The 16,138-nt window shown below is 37.6% G+C and overlaps 1 protein-coding gene and 1 pseudogene across 1 annotated transcript; both read left to right on the top strand.

The window, feature by feature from the left end:
• The first annotated feature begins 9,377 nt into the window (after positions 1 to 9,377).
• Positions 9,378 to 10,829, top strand: LOC148907376 (uncharacterized). The gene has a single exon (XM_089037028.1). It carries the CDS (start codon positions 9,670 to 9,672, stop codon positions 10,822 to 10,824), a length of 1,155 nt encoding a protein of 384 aa, XP_088893154.1. The 5' UTR covers positions 9,378 to 9,669; the 3' UTR covers positions 10,825 to 10,829.
• A 316-nt stretch (positions 10,830 to 11,145) lies between these two features.
• Positions 11,146 to 14,434, top strand: LOC148907375 (uncharacterized; annotated as a pseudogene).
• Positions 14,435 to 16,138: the final 1,704 nt, after the last annotated feature.

Genomic DNA, 16,138 nt, shown 5'->3' with positions numbered 1-16,138 from the left:
GCCCGTCCCCCAATAATATTGCCGCCATGTTGAATTACTTATTATTGGGATACCTGTGGTTGCCCAGTCGTAAAATGGCTTTGTTTTTTGTCGCTTTCTCCTCGACAAAACGGCAAAGTTGCGCAATAGTACCCAGGGGTCATCAGGAACTTAACCAAGAGACCTTTGCGGGCAATTGCTTTGGGGTTCACATCCATAGTCCAATCAATTGTTATGTACCAGATGTCAATCAATGTCACTATTCACAGTCAGTTTGAATATCATGATGAATACCCTAGGGAATTGTAATATGCAAATAGAGTATATATAAAGGGAAGCGTGGTCCCTCTGGTGCTACTTCATTCAAATTAACGGGAAGAGTACAGACGTCTTTGATTGAACTACCGGTCCCACTTGCTCGCCCATTTCTTGGAAGGTCAAGAACAGGTTCGCCTTGGGTTACCGCCAGGAGATGTAAGACAGGCAGTTCTTCCTGTTGCTGATCCGGGGAGAGAAGTTCCTAATGTTGGTCAAACAACCTGCTCAAGAGGTGAACGATAGTAATCTTATTCCTCGTGTGACCAAGTTCTGGTCTAGTTAGATTCTTGTTGAAAGGCCATCTTGTTATTTCACTCTTCGGAGTTCAGAAGTTTCAGAACTTGGTGTTTTCCCTATCGTTTTAAATTAGTTTATTAATTTGCACAGTTAAAGTTCTGGGGTTCGTTGAGCGTTCAAATGAATGGTTTTCAGCTCTGTCGTCTCCTGAAGCGTTTAAATGAAGTGCTTTCAAGCTCTGCGGATTGTTGAGCGTTTTAATGAAGTGTATTCAAGCCTCGTGGTTTGTTGCGCGTCCAAAAGAATTGTTTTCAGCTCTGTCGTTTGTTGAAGCGAAGTGAAGTGTTCAAGCTCCGTGGTTTGTCGAGCGTTTCAGTGATTAAAGTGTTTTCAAGCTCTGTGGATTGTTTATCGTTTCAATGAAGTGTAAAATGTATTAGAGCTCTGTGGTTTGTCGAGTGTTTAAATAAAGTGTTTTCAAGCTCCGTGGTTTTTTGAGATCTTAAATGAAGTGTTTTCAAACTCCGTGGTTTTTTGAGATCTTAAATGAAGTGTTTTCAAGCTCTGTGGATTGTTTAGCGTTTCAATAAAGTGTAAAATGTATTAGAGCTCTCTGGTTTGTTGAGCGTTTCAGTGAAGGGTTTTCAAGGTATGTGGTTTGTTCAGCGTTTCAACGAAATCTATTTAAGCGTCGTGGTTTGTTGAGCGTTTCAATGAAGGGTTTCAAGCTCCGTGCTTTGTCGAGCGCTTAAATGAAATGTTTTCAAGCTCCGTGCTTTGTCGAGCGTTTCAGTGATTAGTGTTTTCAAGCTCTGTGGATTGTTTATCGTTTCAATGAAGTAGAAAGCGTATTAGAGCTCTGTGGATTGTTGAGTGTTTCAATGAAGTCGAAAGCGTATTAGAGCTCTGTGGATTGTTGAGTGTTTCAATGAAGTAGAAAGCGTATTAGAGCTCTGTGGATTGTTGAGTGTTTCAATAAAGTGTCTTCAAGGTCGGAGGTTTGTTGAGCGTTTCAGTGACATGTATTAAATCCTAGTGGTTGGTTAAGCGTTTCAAGGAAATGTATTAAAGTTCTAGTTTGTTGAGCGTTTAATTGAAATGCATTAAATAATCGGCGTGGTAAAACTGACGGGCAGAGGGGCATTACAAGAGTCATTGTCCCGTAGCTAGATGGAATGCAGTTGATTTAGTTTTAATTTTGTATGTGATTACTTAGTGATAAATGATTTTGTTTGATCGTGGGTATCGTCTTTCTTATTAGCATTAATTTCTCTTTTAGGGTAAGCAGACTCCTGTTGGCTACCCTATTTTCTGGGGTGCCTTCGGACGACCTGTTTCCAGGCGTATGAGGTCTGCTTCCTCCTGATTGGGAAACCCATCCAAATCGTGGTTGGGTAATTTATGTTTCCCCCTCTCTTTCTTTAGAAAAGACGTTAAGAGGGATCAATCATTAAGTTTGAAGTGTTTGCTATTCAAGTTATGTTTAAGTGTTTGTGGATTATTGTGGATGGGGTTTCCGTCCAGGGGGAGTAGACTTACGTGATGAATGTTTCGAGTATATAGTATCCATTTGTGTATTTGTATAGGGGGATCGGATAAGGTTTGGGATAGGACGTGTCGGGGGATGGAAAGTAGTTGGGTGTACCACCTTTAATCTGGTGTTGATGAGTTATGTGGACAGCCAGAGTGGATGCCTCATACCTCATTAATAACAATACATAGGGAAGAATATTATACTATGTTGTCAAGTAATTATGAGAGGGCCGAGCTAGCAGATCACGTGGCAGAGGTTTATATCTACGCATGCTTTATTTCGTAATTCAAGACAGCCGAACTAGAAATATTAATTTTTCAATTTCGTAAACAAGGATTTCAAGCCGAGAAGATAGCGGTAATTTCGAAGCGATTATTTCTAATAATTTTCAAGGTACTTCATGGGCAATAGCTTGTTTTGGTTAACTATTCATGACTCATCTACTCGAGCAGTATTTTCTGCACGAACAAGCGAAGATCGATAAGGAGAACAGGGTTTCAAGAGTCAGAATTACGATAAGAGATAGTAAACAAAATTCATTCTGCATGACTCGTTATTCTCTTGAACTTGAAAATACAGATACATACGTACATACATACATAAACTATATTTCCACACGATACGTAATTAAAGCATACGCGTATGTATGAGTCAATTCCAAAGGTTCCCATCCCCCAAGCCCCCGGGCATTTGACTTTTTGGGAACAAATTGGTCAAATTCCCCACCATGTGGGCCAACAAAATGATCAAATGCTCCACCGTTCAGGCTCCACTAAGTGGTCAAATACCGGCCCTTCCAGTCCGATGAATCTCTAATTTTACCTAAAAAGTACAAAACTGAGCCTGTATACATCCAACAAGTTTCAACAAGTACCTTTTGAGATCGTTTTATCAATTATAGCTTTAATTTTATAAGAATCACAAGTTTTGTACAGTGGCGATTCGATTTAAATGAAATCGTAATCAATTCGAAGTTCAACCTTTCTTTTGAAAAGACTGCGCAAAGGAATCCGCCAAAAAAGCTTTTCTAACTTCTCTTGTGCCATCCCAGATTTTAAACAAAGGTATTTGGATATATATATTTTTTAATTTTCAGGCGAACCAGAGTCCTCTAAGCACGATCAAAGCGTTAAATTTTGCAATACGCTAATTTATGCAAATTAGATAAGGGCCTCTATATTTAGTCAAAAGTCAAATGCCCGCACGTTCGGATATATCATAAGCTGTAGGAGAATATTTGGTTTGTGACGGGAAAATGCTTGTCAGTAGACCAAATAATTAATTGATCACTAATTAATCACTGATTACTCATTGTTAGATGAATAAACATGAATTCAATAAACTTTTTACCTCCTTTTCCTTCGATAAAACTCGCCATCTTTGTTATTGCTGAGCCTGCAATATCTTATTAGGAAAGACCGCAGATACGTCATTAACACAGGGAACCCAGTTTCTGTTGTATTCTGCTATACTAAATAATAAGAGGGTAGGCCCAAAGTACAATTTCATCGTACTAGCCTTGATGCCAGATGATGACGCGCCATCTCCATATAAGGAAACTACCCTGTCCCCGTCATCTACATAAGGAAACTACCCTGTCCTCTTCATCTAAATAAGGAAAGCATTGTTCGTTTGTTTTCAAAATTTTTCGAGGGGTTCTCCTGAACATACTGATTCGAATTGGAAGCATTGTTCGCTTGTCCTAAGGATTATTTTCGAGGGATATTTCTTATTAATCAATTGTAAATGTACTAATCTCACTATCTGAAGAACATGAACGAATTGAATCTCCCGTCATGAGCCATTCCTATGGAGAAAATGCAGCCGTTGAGCGTCTAGGTTTAAGTATTTATAAACACGTATCGCCGTTTAAAAAATATTTTGATTTAAGATGGTTAAAGTTTATACTATGAAACCTCTTATTTTGGATGCTTCTTACAGCCATGAAGAGTTCATTAGGGTCCAATGCTTTACTTGTACTAAATAAAATGCATAGCAGTAATTGTATTTCCGATTTATTTAAAGCTGAGCTGAGCCGTCTATATTTTAAAACAGTAAACAAATGATGTTACCGCCGATGTTGGCTCGCCATATTTTGATTCTTGCACCTAAAACATTCTTTTAAAGTGCTCAGCAGTAAACATGTTTAATTCTTTCTAAGAAGAACGTTTTATTGACAGCAATTCAAGTCATTATATAAGATAAAAAGCAATACTTGTATTGGGATCGAGAACGTTTTGATTGACGACAATGACAAGAACAGTTGATTGTTGTGTACCGTCAGTCACTCTGCCTATAAAAATCTAGCGTCGGGCCCAAAACCAACAACGAAGTCCTCAAGTATTAACTGCTGCTCCCTTTATTTTTACATTAACATTTCTTATATAGAGCTGGTGATGTAATTCCCAATTTTCACGTGCATATCTATTTAATCCCTTATTCTTTATTCCTTGCTCAACAGCGTGCATTTTATCTATTTAATCCCTTATTCTTTATTCCCTTATACTTCATGCTTAACTGCGTAACAGTTGTTTTCAAAGGAGTTCAAAACGAATTTTGGACCCGTAAAACTGAAACGAGGCCGTATGATGACGAAACAACTGGCATCGAGCTCAAAGCAATTCAAAGTGATCACGTGGTACATAATCTATACATCTCATTGGTTGAGAGGGTGGCAACGCCCACTTTGGGCCAACCCTCTTAATTTTTAGTAAAAAGAAAATACAACAGAAACTGGGCTCCCGGTTTTTAATGACGTATTTGCGGTTTTTCATAATAAAATATAGCGGGCTCATTAGAAAGACAAAGATGGGGGTTAGAATCGAAGAAAACTCGGAGGTCATGGGGTCGTGCATCTAAATCAAATACAATAAAAATATAAAGAAAACCAAATAAATATTAACGTAAATCAATTATCTAAAAAAGAATCTTGTAATCTAAGAAAAATTATATTCAAATCTAAAATATCTAAAATATCGTAAAATATCTATAAGATTTTCTTACATCCTATATTTATGTGTTTATTTTAACTGTTTTGGCTTCAAAGTCTACTCACTAAGGAACATGAGGTACATACTAATATTTATTTTAAGATTCTATTCGATTGAAGAAGCAAAATGAATCACTTGCTACGCACATTCCAGGGTTTGAACTTTGCCGTTCGAAGGGTTATGATCTCCTTTAATTTTTCTTCAAAAAAATGGTGATTCATAAAGGATATCGATAAATTATAAATGTAAAGCAATTATGAGGAATATATTGAGCAAGTAGTAGCCTGTATTTACGTTTTGAATGAAGCATTTTGATTTTAAAGCGAGCCGTGCGAATGTGCACTGTTATGAAACATGGTCGCACATCAACCCAATTACGTATGCCAAAATCCGGACCGGAATTGGAATTGGAGCTCCAGGTTGAATTATTCGATGACTTTGATGAGTATGACATAAACGCTCAACGGCTTTCAACTCTGTCGTTCGAAATTTCGCAACTTATTTTTACTTCTCCTTTAGATTCTCAGAGACTCTGATACTAGTAAACCACCCCAACCAGGGTCTGGTTTATCATTATTTCGAGACGTCACGAAATACTTTATCAGCATTTTTGGAAGCTCAACCAACTAAATACTTCATGCAAGTTGAAACCAGGTCCTCCACTTCCCCCTTCCAGGTATCTCAGTGTACCCTGCTCACAGGGTCTAGTTTACAATTTGTTGCCAACGAAGTTGGCAAACATAGAGGAGTTTTAAGTTTGTTACGGAAGTACGTCGTTTCTTTTGTTCTAAGCAGGTTTTTTTTAGAGTACACTCCATAAAAGGTAATGTGCTTTGTTTTGGTACTGGTTTTGAAAAACCTGTTAAACCGGTTTTTGTGTAAATGTATCTTCAAACAAAGTTAGTCTCGTTTTTAAGGCCCATGCTGTTTTTAGGCGTGGGAACAGCTATTTCATATTGGTTAATAACTTTAACTACGCGATTTCTTCCAATGATGTGGCGCGGCAAATTGGCTGTTGCGCATACTTTTATAGAAAAATCTAACAAGGGGGGCAGGGGTTTTTTCTCATGAATTATTAATTAGTTTGTTAAGTTAATATTTAACATGAGAATGCCAGTCTCCTTTGCAGCCGTTCTTAGGGTCGTCACAAAATTTTCAAAGTTTCTAAACTCGAAAACAACGTTTCCAAACTCGGTCCAAAAATTTGATAGAAGAATGTGGCTACAAGGTTATCAGAAAGTATGCGTTTTCTACTTACTTCTTTCGGCAAAAAAGGTAGGTGAAAATATATTACCATCATATACCAGATTATAGTAAGAGTGATAGCCGGTTTATTTCTGGAAACAGCGATTCAGACGGCAACTATTTTAGTTCGTCTGCCTCGTAAACTTTACACGGCATAGAAATGGCAAAATTAAAACACATCTAATTTCAATCGGTTCAAAGCTAGAAAAATATGCATCTTAATAACGTACAAAGCAGTCAATAATTTTGGCAAGGATTCAATAAAATTTTTATCCATCTTGAATACGATCGAAGCTGTCATCGAAACAAAACCATTTTAGTCGAAGTGTTTTGGATATCGCAAGCTGTCCAAAGATTTGTGAATATTGCATGTTTGAAGAACAGAACTTTTTGTAGTTAGTATGTATACAGAAATTAAAACTGAAAATCAATTGAAACATTTTTAACCTGAAATTTAATGGTGATTTCAAAAATGCAAAGAAAAATGTGGTGTCCCGAGCTTGTTTTTAGCTGAGTAATCGAAATAATTTTGGAAGAAAAATAGCGAAAATCAATCTCTGTACAAAAAAATTCATAAAACCGAAACTAAGGAAGAAACATGAGTAATTTTCTCCGAACACGTAACTTACACTATATTTATACTACATAAAATTTTTATATCTACTTTTGGCAAGGGTTACTTCTCCGTTGCATCATGTAAAAAGTCTAGGAACTTCTGTCGCAGCGCAGTTGCGAGACAAGTTACAGAGAAAATTGCTCAATGTAATCGCAATCGCAGCTAAAAGCCACGAAATTATAAAGAGCCAACTGACTTTAATTACTTGTATAAAATGAGTCATCCAGTTCAAAACGATTCTGCATTTAATTTTTTTTTCTGTTAAATTTTTGTTTACGTAAGATTCACGATTCGGATCATCGAAATTATTGATCAGTCTTTGACAAGGGAATTTCCCCAGTGTGACGATCTACTCCAGCGCCCTAAACATATTAATAAATTGTATTGTTATTATTTTATTCTTGACTTTTCAATAAAGTTTATACGACCTGAATAATATGAAAGTTTTGGTAAGCACCGGTGGCGTGCGCTGCTAATGCGCCGCCTCTCACCAATGCGGCCCGAGTTCGAGTCCTGCCGATCTCGATGTCGTATGTGAGTAGAGTTGTTTGTTGGTTCTCTCCTGTGCTTCGAGGGTTTTTCTCCGGATTCTCCGGTTTTCCTCCCTCCGCAAAAATCAACTCCTAAATTCTAATTCGATCTCTGGGCTTTCACCTAGTTTGGAGCCTAGCTCTGTTGTGATTGTCCCACGCTTTGATACAACAGCGAAAAGCTTTGTAGTTTTTTTTTTTTTTAATAAATTTTTTTAAAGTACCAGTTCTGCACCACGGGCCTCGTTACTGCCACGGGCCCGTAGGGGGAGGGGTGGTATGCACCATACCTATATATTAAGCCTGGCCCAATTTTAGGAGGGGGATGGGGTGGTATGAGTCATATCTATTTTTACTGAGATGGGCGGATTGCACCACCACGACGTAATAAGGACGATTTTCGGATTTCTTCTTTAATTAATGTGAGACACGTGTTGGCTATTGTTTCCAACAACACATAATGTTTATCTTGGATCGGATTTGTCATTTCTAATTCAGTAAAGTTGAATAAATTTACAAATATTGCTGTTTGAATAGCACCGGAAATCTTGCCGTTCTGGTAACGATATTCGAGTTTACTTGTTCGACGAACGTCAAGCATGAACGCAGATATTGAATATTTCAAACAATATTTGAATGTTCAAAAGAATAATCGAATATTCGAAACAATAATCAAATATTTAAAACAATATTCTAATATTCGGCACATTATTGGATTATCAAAATGAAGATGTGAAATTGTGTTCAAAGATTTAGGTAAATATATTTATGACAAGGAACGTTAGAAGTACCACGCTATATTATCGTCAAATCATGGCTAAAAAAAAAACTGGGAGGCTTTTATATTCCTGGGCACCCATTGCCAAACTATTTGAGAGAAGAAATTATCAATTTGTATAATTTACTTGAGAGTGTTTTAGAAATTGCAAGAAATTTAAAAATTTCTAAAGGGTCTGTTTTGAAAATCCTGAAACACCATGCTGATCACGGTACAGTTGGGGCTTTCTCCTGTGGCGTGAAAAATCCTACCGTCATAACCGATAACGTTTTAGAACTAATAGGAATTTTCAAGCTTCAAAATCGAAGTATTACTGGAACTGAAATTCGCCAGAGACTTATCAGAAATGGTATTTTTACCATAGCTAACGCACCAACGGTGAGGGGATGACCTACAAAAAATTAACAAGCATTCCAAGTGAATACATGACACCAGTAATTTTAATGAAATTCGATAATTATTTAGATTTAGTTTCAAGACTAGATAGCAACTTTCTTCATCTCTTCGGACGAATCCTCCGTAATCGTTATACGACTTGCATTCCTTTGAGTATGAAGCGAAAATACGGTGGTAAAAATTCACCGACTTTGTCTACGATGTCTTTCCGGATTTCGACAAGTACGTTTTGAAGGTACTCCTCTGAATAGTTGACGTGACTTAGTCCATGGGCCAGGGCTCGACCATGGTAACACTAAGAGGGACAAATTGTGAGTTATGCCAGGTTAAAGGTCACCTAAAGTTGTTTCAAAATTTATATGATAGCATTCCTAAAAGAGTAGCTTTGTGGTATTTTTTGTAACATCAAATTATTGAAAAATATCGATTTAGCATGAAAACGAGGCTGGGATAGATTAATTTATAAAAATAGCTTTGCATGATTTTAAGCTCGATATTTATTTATCACATGTTAAAACAATAGAGCTACTATATATTATTACATTTAAAAGCTGGCTTACTTTGAAATTACTTATAAAAATGATTAAAAAAGGAAGAAAATATATTTGCTGATCCGCAAAGCATTTTGGGTAATTTTCAAGATGGCGGACTATTTGTGTGGTAAGTAGAGTAGAATTTTCAGCAAAATCAGCTCAATTAAACACTTTTAAAGACTACGACAATGAAGATACTGATAATATAGATATTTCTAACAATGTTAGAAATCGGAATTTGCATTTTTTCAACAGATTTGAAGCTTTGTCTTGTCGATTTTATAGTCCTTACATACCTTAAAGAGACGTAAAAGCATTTTTGATTTTCTTTCTTGTACAACAGATCTTAAAAAGTGTATTATTCATTGTACTGATGATAATAGTCAAAATTTAACTTCCCCCAAAGACCTCGGATCTTGGAAAACATTGCTAAAGGCTGCAGAAATTCGTAATCACAAAGCAATTCTTGATGTGGCTAGGGATACTAACGAAGGAGAAATACCGGCAAACGTTATGTATCATAGAAAATGCCGAAGTATTTTTACTCTGAAAAGAGATCTTGAAAACCTTTCTCGATCAACTGAAGATGCTGATGATGTGCAAGAGCCTGAGCAAAAGAGATACGCAACTAATAGACAACCATCAAGCTCGAGTAGGACATACGAGGAGATATGCATTTTTTGTGAAAAGAAAAGTAAATATTTAAAATCTTCAAGAAATCGAGAGCGTTTGATTCAGTGTAGAGATTTGCGTGCTGATGACTCCATTAGAACAACTGCTATTGCTAAAGATGACACTAAGATAATTGCCATCGTAAGTCGTGAACTAGTAGCCGCCGAAGCTTGTTACCACCGTTCATGCTATCGAGATTATACTCGCCCTGCTAAAGTGAGCAATTCAAATGAATTTCAAGACGGGGATGAAGTTGTTGATGTTGATGATTGGTATAAGGACATTGAGACTCAAGCTTACGAAAAGCTTTTCGAATTCATACGTTCTTTACTAGAGAATCCAAGATTAATAAAGTTGGTTGACCTTAGAAACTTACTAATTTTCCACATGAACTCAATGGGCGTTACCGAAATTACTGAGTCAACCAAGAAATACATCCGCAGAAAATTGGAATTTGAGTTTGGCAGTCTTTTGCAGTTTGAGGACCTTCTTGACGACAATAAGCTGTTTGTTATTCCTGAAAGTCTCTCAAAACGTGAATTGGCTAAGGAACTGGCAAAACTTGCGCAACAACAAGAAGATATAACTATGCCATCAAAGATCAAACAAATTCAGGAAGCTAGTCTATATATTCGGAATGGTATTTTGTCAAATAACAATACAGATGTGTCGTGGCCTCCAAAACCTTCAGAACTCTGTCAGAATGCAGTAAACATACCGGAAGAACTCAAGACTTTTCTTTACACTGTTTTGACTGGGAATACTGAGATTCCAACTGAATACCCTCAACGACTGGAGCGCCTAATCAGTTCTTATGGACAAGATCTTATTTATGGCGTGAGCGGTGGAAAAGAGAAACCCCCTAAACAGATATTGCTACCTTATGCAGTCAAATCTTTGACTAACAATGTTGAGGTCATACAGATGTTAAACAGATGCGGACATGGTATTGCCTACTCGCAAGTCGAGGAAATAAACACAGCACTTTGTCTTTAAAAAATGGCATCAACGCCCAACAATGACGTTCCGCTGCCCGAAGATATACAGCCGTATATTGAGACAACACTTGGCTGGGACAACATTGATCGATTGGAAGAAACGTTATCTGGAGGAGGAACTTCTCATCGAGTAAATGGTATTGTCGTTCAGGCCAGACATTTTGGTCCAAATCTTCCTGCACAGCCAGAATTTGAGATTGCAAGAACAAAGAAAAGAAGCATTGAGCCTCTGCAGCGCGCTGAGATTCCTCCATATAACGCCGGAGATCGTTGTGGCCCTCGAGCAAGGAAATATGTTGAAGTCACTTCTGAAGAATTGATGGCAAATGCAAGAAAGAAGAATCTGATTTGGATTTTAGTACGACTCCATGCAAGAGAAAGACAGAGAGCAAGTAGCTGGACTGGTTTTAACATTTCCATCCGCAATAAAGTAGAAGTCACAAAAGACAACATAGGATATTTACCAACTATCAACTCACCTGCTACAGACATGGCAACGGTCCATGAAGTACTAGTACAATCTTTGAAGATAAAGAACCAGCTCAAGTTGAAAAGTATCGTCCTTGTGTTTGACCAAGCGCTGTACGCAAAAGCAACTGAAATTCAATGGAAACATGACCAACGATTTAAAGATATCGTACTAAGGATTGGAGTGTTCCATACAGCTTGCACCTTACTGTCTATCATTGGCAAACGCTTTCAAGATGCTGGGCTTAGAGATCTATGCATCGAGGCAGGTGTGATAGCAGAAGGTTCTGTCTCAGGAGTCATGGATGGCCGTAGATACAACCGTGCAGTTAGATTCCACAAACTAATGTACGAAGCACTTATGAGGTTGATATGGAAAGGCTTTCGGTCATGGATCGAGGAAAACCACAAGGAATCAAATAGGAAAGTTGATGCTTTCTTCAATGGACTTGAGACACTTTACGACAATGTTTGTGAGGCAGAGTTCAATAAACAAATGGGAAGTTCTAGTTTTGCTGAATTCGTTAAGCTCTATGACATGTATATAGACTTTCTACGAAAGCATAATGGTCAGCTCTCTGAATTTTGGATGTCATATATTGACATTATGGAGATCCTTCTGGGACTTTTAAGAGCATCAAGAGAGGGTAACTGGGAGCTTCATATCTCTTCTATCAGGGGAATGGTTTCGTGGTGCTTTGCGTATGACAATATAAATTACGCCAGATATTTATCTGCTTACTTGCTAGAAATGTCCCACCTCGAAGAAGATCACCCAGATGTAATAGAGTACTTTAGAGCCGGTGGCTTTTCTGTACAGATTGGTGACGACAATCCATTTGGAAGAATACCCGTAGATCAAACCGTTGAAGAAACCGTTAATAAAGATACACAGACTGCTGGAGGAACCAAGGGATTCAGCTTGAAACCTGGTGCTGCGAGAAAGTACTACTTAGTTGCAGAATTTCGAAACATATTTATGCGTCAGCTTAAGGATATGCTTCATCTGAACACAGCAAGCAGAAAACACACTGATCTTCAACCAAGTAGGATGGCAAAAGATGAAGCAGATGTAAATGCATTACTCTTATTGCTAGAAGAAAGCTGGATAAATCCTTTTAACAGTAATCAACAGGATCTTGTTTGTTTATCTACCGGTAAACTTGCGACTCCAGAAATTGCCAAAGATTTGATTCAAGCCAAAGCTCTTGGTGAGGAAGCATACAAGTCATTTAGAGAAAACCGACTCGAGTCTAATCCACCAAAGTCTAATTTCTATGATAAAATGACCAAGCTCCAACTAAAAACATTTGGAAATCTGTCCAAGAAGATGAAAGTCGGAGGAGGAACAAGCAAGGAAGTTATAATAAAGGCAGATAGAGCTTTATTTGCACAGATGCTGATCATTGCTGAGAACAGAAAGCTGAATATAAGTGATGTCCTTTGTCACCCACTTGGACCCCTACCTTGGTCTCTGGCATCTGCTGATGGATCGTTAAGGAAAACAAATAAATCATCTCTGTTAAACTACCTGAAGAAGAACATACCAGCGGCAAATACCATTCCACAGCCAAGTGCACGAATTATTGATGGGATGTTTTTTGTTCAGAAAATGAAAGTTGACCAGAAGACATTTGGTGACGTAGCTGAAAGTCTCATGTCTATGATCCTAAATGAAGGAAACTAAAGCGAACGTATCGATGTTGTCTTCGATGTTTACAAGGATGAATCGATCAAAAATGCCGAAAGAGAAAAGAGGGGTTCTGAAAGTGGACACGAGTTTAAAAACATCAAATCAGATCATAAGATTCGTCAGTGGTCCAAATTTCTAGCAAGTTCCAAAAACAAGTCCCAACTTATTAAGTTTATTTCAGAAGAATGGAGAAAGGAGAAGTATCAGGAAAGATTAGCTGAACAATCAAAGACTATCTTTGTAACAACAGAAGACCACTGTTATGAAATCACTTCATCAGGTTCAGCAGAAAGGGAGGACCTTCGATCAAATCATGAAGAGGCTGACACAAGAGTTCTATTCCATGCAGCAAATGCAGCATCGGCAGGCTACGAAGCAGTTGTGATTAGTTCAGAAGATACCGACGTATTTGTTCTCTGTTTGGCTTTCAGTAGTTATATTCCATGCTCATTGTACGTGAAATGTGGCAAGAAGATTCGAACAATGTACATCGACATTTCAAATGTAGCTCGAATGTTAGGATCGCAGGTATGTACGTCTCTTCTCGGTTTTCACGCCTTTACAGGCTGTGACAGTGTCAGTGCTTTTGCGGGAAAAGGAAAACTAGCTGCATTCAAAATGCTGAAAACAAACAAATTGTACCAAGACCTATTTCACCAAATTGGAATGCAGTGGGATTTCACAGACGACGTGTTCTCAAAGATACAAGAATTCACATGCAGAATGTACAGCTCCAATCCTGGAACCAAAGAAGTAAATGAGCTTCGTTATAGATTATTCTGTGTGAAGAAAGGGAAACTAGAATCGCAACAGCTACCGCCCTGCGCTGACTGCTTAAAACTCCATACACAACGTGCAAACTACCAAGCAGCCATCTGGAGAAGAAGTCTGCAAGGCTGCCCTAACGTTCCATCACCTATTGGACACGGGTGGATTCACGAAGACAACAAGTTTGTAATCAAATGGATGAGCGGTGAACCAGCCCCCACAGCTGTCCTAGAATTCCTTTCCTGCTCTTGCTCACGCTCATGTAAACCATCAAGCTGTATGTGCATTATAAATGGCCTGAAGTGCACTGATATGTGCAAACTACGTGACTGTGACAATCGTGTAGAAGATGAAGATCTCGAAGATGATGAATGTTCAGAAGAAGAAGAGGATGATGAAGACAATTAAAGAGGCCATTAACAGTAAGTTTGTATAGAGTCAGACGTTTGATATTGAAAAATAGGCTACGCGAAGAACAATATAAATGTATCAAATATATTTTCCAACTATTCTTTCCCTTTAAAGCACATAAATCACAAAATAACTTGTTGCCATGGTAACTACGATATTCTAAAACTCCCTAGAGTAGCTCATGTTGAGCTTACTGAATACCTTGTCTATCATTTTGAAATGATTGCATATACATTTCAGGCCTTATAATAAACTTGAATAGCTGGAATATTAGTATTAACTAAATTTCGATTTTAATTGAGTGACGTCATAATATCACGTGATTTCAGCACTAAAGCTACTCTTCTGACATTGCTATCACTGAAAACCATAAAGTAGAGGGTGCAAGCTTTCCAAAAATGTATGATAGCATTTGTCCCCCTGACTGTTACCGAAGACCTTATTTTTGGGGGCCTGGCCCATGGACTAACTGTTTTGGGCGCGATTTTGACGAGTAGGCAAGGAATTACAAGGCCAGGCTGCTAAGCGCCATACATTTGTTGTAAATTTCTCGAGCGTAACGCAACACCTCTTCCAAAAATATCTTTTTTCCAGTTTTATGCTTGGCATATCGAAAATTCTTTCCAGGATGTAAAAGGTAAGACTATAATATATTTGTAGCGTGAATATATATCAAGCTTCAGAAAGCGTTATTTTGCTTAATTTTAGCCGATGTTAGTCAGAACTTTTCAACATGTATGGCACTGCTTTTTGCGTTAGATATCTGGCTTAGAAATATGGATAATGGTTTCATAAATGGCAACGTATTTATTGATCTAAAAAACGCCTTTGACACCGTGGATCATGATATCCTACTAAGAAAATTAAGTTGTTACGGTGTCAGAGGCAGAGCTTTACATTTGTGCACGTCATTTCTAAGTCAACGAAATCTTTCATAAACAAGCACCAAACCATCTACAAAGCCTGTTTAAAATGACATCTGATATTCATAGCTACAATTAGAGAGGAAGCGAGTTTGGTTTTCAGCTTCTCATGCCAAAAACCAATTTTATGAAACGCTCCTTCTCCTACCGTGGCGCTGTTGCCTGGAATGAGTTGCCCAACGAAATGCGAGAGCTCGATACTTTGAAATCCTTCAAAAGAGCTCTGCAGCGAAAAACATGCGATAGCACCCTTAAATAACTAGTTCTATAAATGAACATGTTTACTTTACATTTTTACACGTAATCAGGATACATTATTAGCATAGGTAGATCGGATAGGTAGGTAGATATTAGTATAAGAGACAAACTGACAAGCGAGTTAGGAAGCGAGTTAGGAAATCAAGCACTATGAAACTTTAATCATGAGTCTTCAAAGGTGAATAATATGATAACAAGTTATCAGGTTTTTGGCCTTGTTGTCTTAAACAGGTTACTGTATACATTTTAGCCAGGATTGTCTTAAGGTGACTAGCTACTTTATCAAGAAATCATTACAAAATGTTCTTAGAAAGATATTTTATAGAGAATTTAACGCTGATTTCAAAAATGAAAAGAAAAATTGGGTCTCCTGAGCTTGTTTTCGAGATAATGAATTTTGAATATGGCCATCTTGACAGGTTTTGGAAAGAAAAATGGCGAAAATCAAGCTTTTCACAAAACAATTCATAACTCACAAATCAAAAACTCAGAACATCTACTTTAAGCACTATTTTACAAGAACTAAAAATATTTGAAAGTTTTAAAATAAGCTCAAAATCCAGCATTTCGTTAGCTCGATGAACCAAAATCGTAATAGTCAAATGAGGACATTAAAAAACACATGAAACGCTAAATAAAAGTAAAGTAAAAACCATTAGGTTTTTTATCTTTCTCGACGGTCCATTCTTTTTTCGACTTGTTTTGAATAGGGTACGAATTTTTCACTCTCTAGTTTCTTTTGAGAATAGGGTCAGGTTTTTGTAACCTCTGGCGGCACATCCCTATCCAGA

Source organism: Actinia tenebrosa, unplaced genomic scaffold, assembly GCF_029948245.1.
Source record: "Actinia tenebrosa isolate PJP-AT-01 unplaced genomic scaffold, QUT_ActTen_1.0 PGA_scaffold4__44_contigs__length_22323623, whole genome shotgun sequence".
Classification (NCBI taxonomy): domain Eukaryota; kingdom Metazoa; phylum Cnidaria; class Anthozoa; order Actiniaria; family Actiniidae; genus Actinia; species Actinia tenebrosa.
The sequence above is the reverse complement of the archived record's forward strand: the minus strand, read 5'-3'. Positions and strand labels throughout refer to the sequence as shown.